Source organism: Lathamus discolor, chromosome 1, assembly GCF_037157495.1.
Source record: "Lathamus discolor isolate bLatDis1 chromosome 1, bLatDis1.hap1, whole genome shotgun sequence".
In the NCBI taxonomy this organism is placed as follows: Eukaryota; Metazoa; Chordata; class Aves; order Psittaciformes; family Psittacidae; genus Lathamus; species Lathamus discolor.
Genome location: NC_088884.1, coordinates 120,992,050 through 120,999,254, shown reverse-complemented (window position 1 = coordinate 120,999,254; position 7,205 = coordinate 120,992,050). Strand labels below are relative to the sequence as shown.

Genomic DNA, 7,205 nt, shown 5'->3' with positions numbered 1-7,205 from the left:
GGTATAGAGATATTCACATCAAAAATACAGCAAAAATGCCTATCTGGGAAGGGATGTGATAGGGCTACAACACAGGAATAGGTAGAGAAGTTAAGTCATTTATATTTACCTGTTTCCTAATTTAAACACATACATATATCTGGATGAAACTGGAGAGCCATTCAAAAATAGGCAAAGTTGGTAATAAATACTTAGCATACATTTCAAAGAAGACAGGATGCTTGTAAAGATAGAGATTACTGCACACAATATTTTGGATGGGAATAACAACAAAAGCATTTCTGAAAAGCAGTAGAGCCTTAATGATCAAAATATATCCTGACCTTTTATTACAGGAGGTTTAGAATGAAAGCTTCCTCTCTCGGCACTGTCATTCCACATTCATCCACTATGGGGGTTCTTGCATTTTCCTTTGAAAAGTGAAAGCAAGGATCATAAAATCATAGAATTATTTAGGGTGGAAAAGGCCTGTAAGATCATCCAGTCCAATCGCTAACATACCACTGCCAAGTCCGCCACTAAACCATGTCCCTAAGTGCCACATCTACATGTCTTTTAAATACCTCCAGGGATGGTGACTCAAACACTTCCCTGGGTAGCCTGTTCCAGTGCCTGACTACATTAAGAAATGTTTCCTAATATCCAGTCTAAACCTCCCCTGGCACAACTTGAAGTCATTTCTTCTTGTCCTGTTTCTTGCTACTTGTGAGAACAGACTGACACTCACCACATCGCTACAACCTCCTTTCAGGTAGACAGTGCTAAGGTCCCACTTGACCTTCTTTTCTTTAGGCTAACCAACCCCAGTTCCTCCTCATCTGCTTCTCACAAATGTGCTCTAGACCCTCCACCAGCTTTGTTGCCCTTCTTTAGACATGCTCCAGCACCTCCAGATGAAACATTGGTCTGATGAAGCCTAGATTTTTAAAAGCTATGGGAGACATCAGGTGCTTTGCTTTTCATGTGCACAGTGAGAGACATTAGGTCCAGGTTTTTCAGAGGGAACTTGTCATCTGTTCCCCAAAATACAAAGAACCCCATAAAATCTCAGACAGTGAAGGTTAAGTTATAGTGCAATACTTCCTTTGATTAAAACCCTCCACTGCTTTTAATCAGCAATAACGTACTGGAAAGCAGTACATGTTGTTTTTATTTCTATTTAAAAATAACAACTGTGAAACCTGAAAAATAATAATCATAGCAACAATAATAAAAGTAAGTACATAGTCTGCTTTGTGCAGTACATTTCTTTCTTCACGCTCTGTAAGGGAAGGGTTGCTATTTGTGGTATGCTCCAAGTCTGCCTTTCAGAAGACGGCCCAGCTTGGCTGGACAGCTTTCAGTTGCTACTAGAAATATGTCACTTATTAGGAACAGAGGGGATGTTTATCACTGTCTCAAGGGTTACTTTGGCTGAAGCAAAGAAACAGCTCAGTTATATAATGGAAAGAGCTGGGTCAAAGGATAAGAAATTTATATAGTGTGTGCTCAGGACTCCGGCAATGCAGGCTCAGTTCCCCGCTCATGTATCTTGCACAGACAGTGAGTAAGACAACAGCTACACAGGGTGGTCTGTCTAGTATCTAGTGCTTAGTTTTGTTACTCAGACCCATCATGTAGTCATGGTTCAAACCCTCTTCCAAGTAATCGAGAAACACCAGCTCCGGTAGAGAAGCTTGAACACAGCATCATCTTAATGGGTGCTGAGTATCAGCTATCCTTTCAGTCCCCACCAGCATTAACAGGGGTATACTCCTTGCCATAAATTTAGTTGGGATCTCTGGTGAAGCAGCAAAAAGAAACCCAACCGTGCCTCCTGTACGGGTACCACCTCACTGAGCACTGCACAGCATTTCAGCAAGTGAGGGACGGTTATAAAAAAGTTGAACCTGTGTTTGTTCATATAGACGCTAGAAGTCTCATTTTAGGGTAGCCAAAAACCTACATCCAGAGCCTTTATAAAGCCTCCTCCCCATGTTTTAGTCCCCAGTACCAAGGTCGTGCTGCAGATGAAATGTTTAACTAAGCATCAAATTGCCAAGCACAAACCCAATTACCACGATAACAACCCAGAAAACAAATACCGGGAAGCCAGCACCACGTCTCACCCTAATTACCGAACCCAGAAGTTGGCCCCGGACCACAGCGACCTCAGCTCCTCACCGGGTGTGGGGATGCCCCTTCGTGAGGCGGCCGTAGGCAGGCTGCCTCAGCCCCTGCGGGGAAGAACCTCTGAGGCAGCCCGCGTACCCTCGCCCCAACCAACACCTGTTGCGCCGCCATTTGGCCGTGAGAGAGGGGGCGGCCGCCGTGGGCTGCCCCACTCGCATCTTCTCGCCCACCACCAACCTCCCGGGGCGTAAACAGCCGCGCCAGGTGCCGCTCTCGCCGCGAGGGAATCGCTGCGGGTGAACGCGGCCGAGCGGCGCGGCCCAACTTGGCAGCACAGACCCCGAGTGGCGGGCGCGGAAGGTATTTCAGGGGGAGCGCGGCCTGCCCGCCCGCCCGCCAGCCCGCCCCGACGGCCGGCCCGCCCCTCTCCCCTGCGCCCTCCCTCGCCCCGCCGCCGGCTGACAGGTGCGCGCTCCTCCGCGGCAGCACCGGCCCCGCTCCCCCCCGCCTCAGCCGGCCCCTCTGCGCGCCCCGCGCCCGCACCCGCCGCGGCTCCCGCCCGGCACGGCCCCGGATTGTTTAGTCCTTGGGAAGCTGGTCTGGGTCCAGATTTTGCTTTGATCCTTCTTTATTTTTTTATTTTATTTTTTTTAAGAGAGAGAGAGAGAAAAAAAAAAAAAAGCCGAAGAAAAACAAAACCTGGAGACACAGAAAAGGGCTCTAGGAAAAAGTTTTGGATGGGATTATGTGGAAACTACCCTGCAATTCTCTGCTGCCAGAGCAGGCTCAGTGCTGCCTTCTCCCCAGCGGCGCAGCCCGCGCCGGGCGCTGCTGAGAGACGCCCGGGCCTCGGTGCCGCGCCACCAGTGCCTGCAGTGCCGGAGCCCCTCGCCCCGCCGGCCCAATGCTCCTCCTCGGGCTGCTCCTGCTGACATCTGCCCTGGCCGGCCGGAGGCAGGGGGCCGCCGCGGAGTCCGACCTCAGCAGCAAGTTCGCCTTCTCCGGCGCCAAGGAGCAGAACGGTAAGGAGCAGCAGCTCCCGCCGCTCTCGCTGCCGGCGGGTAGCCCGGGGCAGGACGGGGGCAGGCGCCCGGCCGGCGCGGAGCGGAGCAGAGCAGCGCTGAGCTGAGCTCTCTGGTTTGCGGGGCTGCCGGGCGCCGCGGAGAGAGCGAGGCAGCGGGAGGGGGAGCTGAGGGGCCGGGCCGGGCAGAGAGACCGGGGCTCGGCGGCTGGGGGATCGCCCGCCGCCGTCAGGGGTGTGCTGTGGGTAAAAGGGCAGCGGTTCGCGGCCGGCAGGGAGCTCTGGGCCTCTTTCCTGTGCCGTCGGAGGTGTAAAATGACCCCCCACCGTCTCTTCCCCCCCCCCCCCCCCCCCCCAAGCAAGAACCCGCGCACCTTTGTACCCTAAATACTTATCTGTTGGGGGGGGGGGGGGGGGAGGAACTGGACGTTGTGTCTGTGCTTGAATGAGCGGTATTTTGTACGGGCTGGAAACGAACTAATCCTGCATAGGAAATGAGAATTACTTTCAACTTTCAAGTGTACCTGAAATGTTTAGAAAACTCTCAAATGCAAGTTCCCTTGGGCCGGGGCTGCGCGGAGCTGGAGAAAGACTCCTTTCATACAGCAAGGGCAGCTTCGGGGTGTGTAATTTGCTTAGCCTCTGAACTCCATATGATTTACATTATTCAGATTTTTAAGCGCCTTTCCTCTTGATCTGCTATTATGAAGTAATTTTAAAGAATATTTTACAAACTGAAATGTTATATACTGCATGAAACCACACTTAGTGTAGAATATCTAAAATTAAGGCCGTTAGCATGCATTTATGGAAACCCTGGTGCTTAATGTACGGGGAGGGGTGCTTTGAAAAATTGAGTACTTTGCATGTCAGCTAGAGCAAGCTTTCTCCCTGGGCACAAACCAACACAAAAGGGCGAGCTGGGAGCTCTGAAAACTCTCTGAACTGTAATGAAATAAAGCAGAAACACAGTTTTGAGGCTAATTCAATTCTCTCAACTTTGAACTTGGGACTCCCCAGATATAAGTATTCTACGTCATATCTTTTAATAGAAAGCAAAGTTTGAGACCACTGCCAATGCTTTGAATGGCTAGAATATGCAGTGCATTAGCAAATTTAGCAGGGGGAGATTAATACTGCTGTGGCCTGCTAATGTGATGATATATGGCACCTGTGGATTGCCAGAGCTGCTGATCAAAGAGCAGCATGGGGATCAATCTCTAATCAGAGCAACTGTGAAGGGCCAGAGGAAAGTGATCAAAAGGCTCAGAGACCCAGCTATTCTGACAGGAAACCAATCAGACTTTGTGCACAGTACAGGAAATTATCTGCTCTGTGTGAGAAATCACTCACTTTCTACCCCTTCCCTGCTTACCTGGCAGTTACAGGCTTTAGGGCACCAGTTTGAAACAAAATAGACTTGGCACTAATATACTGAAGTCTCATGCTGTTATTGTGCCTTCTGTTAAATTTGCATGGAGTGCATATGAAGCCAATTGACACAGAGGATCACCATTGCTGTGTTTTAACTTCATCAGAACTGGAAAGAAACCTGCTATGCTGTCAATCTGCCCTAGGAGATTTGTTACAGGGTCTGTTACAGCATAAGGCAGCTGGGCCCTGAAGGGCCTCCAGGGTCCAACAATGGGAAGCACAACAGTGTAAAAGGTAGATCGTATGGCATAGAAGCAAAACTGATGTAAGTAAGTATACGTGACAACACCAACTAGGTTCTATTCACATATATCAGAAATGCAGCTGCCTTAGGTCAGGCTTCAACTGGTTTGTAGTGCAATTTGGCATGCTCCAAGACAGAGTCACTACATCTTAGAACAAATGCAAAGCCGGGAGAATTATAGTTTTTAACATGCCCTGAAACTGTGTTATGTGGTAGTTTACACTTACAACACTCCAGGAGGTTCTTATAGCTTACATGAAGTTTGCTTTCTAGTTGTTCAATTGCAAAACTTTAAAAATTAGCACAAATTTAGGTATAACTAAGTACCAACCCCTGACTTTTCTTAACTGATTTTAATTATTTTGGGGATCAGTAACACTGGTCAAACCAGTTCTTACTTGATTTAATTAGGGTGATTTTTACACTCTGCTGCAATCTAAAGATTGTATAGCTTTTAGCTAGAGGCAGGTTAAAATTCTCTGGAGTATGAGAATGAGCTATTGCTGTTCACATGCCAAATAATCTTTGGTCAGAAGAGAGGAAGATTTTTCTCTCGTGCATTCTACAAATAAAAAATCTGTCCCCTACTTGTAAAACTGCTAAATGGCCAAAAAGTTTTGCAGTAGAATGGGTTACAGTGTTACTCAGCTGCACACGTGGGTGCTGTAGCTATTGCTTCAAGGTGATACTGAAGATGTCTATGACCAGTTGTTAAATTGATGGGACTGCTTGTGTTACAAAGGGTAAGCATGTGCTTACGGATTTTTTTTCTCCATAGATGATCTTTATTAGCTAAGTGATTGTTAACTTCAAAATTATAGGTTGACTCAATTTATTTGCTAGATGTAGCCATAAGGAGTTCTCTTGTTTCTGGTGTATATGGAGTGTCAATTTAGGTGGCAATTTCCTAGTGTAAATATTTCTTTGTAACTGTAAATTAGGTATTCTTAGAACGCAGTATTTTGCTGCCACCTCCTAGGAATTCAGTGTGATGGTTGTTGTGGGGCCAGTGTAGCTCCATTTGAAACCGCTTAAAACTACCTCCTTGTTTTTACTGGCCCTCTGTTACATTCAGATTTTCTTTAAGAACAGGTTGTATTTGTAACTCTGCTTGACAGTAAGGGGTTTTATGTGGTTTCTTTGATAAATTCATATTAATGTTTTTATTTTGTTCAACTGAGTAAATACTCATCTAGAGGATCAAAGAAGTTTGTGCAACAATTTATGGAAGCTGAAGTAGCAGTAAATGGTGCATGTAGTGATGGCTCCCATTTATCTGAGTAGATTTAATTTCCACTATTCTTTGTCATGTTGAAAAGCAGATAATGCTTTGAAGGGCTTTTCATACTTAGGTGACTTTATCAGTTCTCTTATGGCTGTCTGATGCATTTATTACTGTTTTTCCATACTGAAGCAGAGTCAAGAAAAATTCATCACTTGTTATCTTTTGAGGAGAAAACTGTATCTCTTGCATATTGAATTTGATTACTTGTATGATTTACTTGTTTCTTCTTTCTGTTATAGTTCTTGCTGGTTTTGAATCTACTTCTGACTGCTGGCTTTATATCTTCATCCTGTTTCTGTAGTTTGGGAAATCTCTGAGGGAGCTGTTGGTCAATGGAGTGTTGTGAATGATGATTCTAATGACTTAACTCTGGTGGTCTGAGCATGCCTGCTTATTTGATATTATTAGTTTAATTTAGATTTGATTGCAACATGAAATGACAAGAGAATCTAAGTCCTGTTTTCTTGGCTGTCTTAGGACAAGATGTGATAAATTTTTAAAGTAATTTTGCTAAGCTGTCAGCTGTTCTGTTTTCTGTGAGAAAGATGAGGATATCTTTACAGAAAATAACACAAAAAAAAAAAAACCCTACTTTTGGGTGCAATGAAGTGTATAGCTTATGTGGCATGTGCATTTAAATGGAGCAGTGCATGGCTTCAGAAAGCCAAGAAACTGAGGTCAGTTAGCAACTCACCAGGACCAAGCAGTTGAGATTAGCTTTCCTGCAGGCAATTTCAAGTGTAAATGAGCAGCAGTAAACAGAGTTGCTGAAGTAAACTTTAGAAAACCAAGGAATTTACTTGATTTCTGTTAATCCTGCAGCACAGATAATGTACTGGTGATGGTGTAGCTTTTGACAGATCTTTCTTTTAAGTTACTTGTGTATCTCAGGCTATCCTTGGGAAAAGTTGGTGACTACAGCTGGAACTGAAGTGAGTAGCTGAAGTGCCAGAGGAAGCTTCTCTCATCATGTTGGCATGTGTGTGGCCTCAGCACCTCCTCACAGCCATTAAGAGGATTTCCAGGTTCATGTATCTCCAGAGGGAGCTTCCAGATTATTCAGGGATGGGGACAGTAGAATTTCTGATTAAGGTCATTTGACTCAGGCT

The 7,205-nt window shown here is 45.9% G+C and overlaps 1 protein-coding gene across 1 annotated transcript in view; it reads left to right on the top strand.

The window, feature by feature from the left end:
* The first annotated feature begins 2,532 nt into the window (after window positions 1-2,532).
* The window catches only part of PDGFC (platelet derived growth factor C), a 129,607-nt gene continuing 124,934 nt past the window's right edge, over window positions 2,533-7,205 (top strand). Inside the window, exon 1 of the mRNA XM_065693383.1 lies at window positions 2,533-3,134. Coding sequence (XP_065549455.1) covers window positions 3,017-3,134 — 118 coding nt within the window. The 5' untranslated portion in view covers window positions 2,533-3,016. The remainder of the gene's footprint in view (window positions 3,135-7,205) is intronic.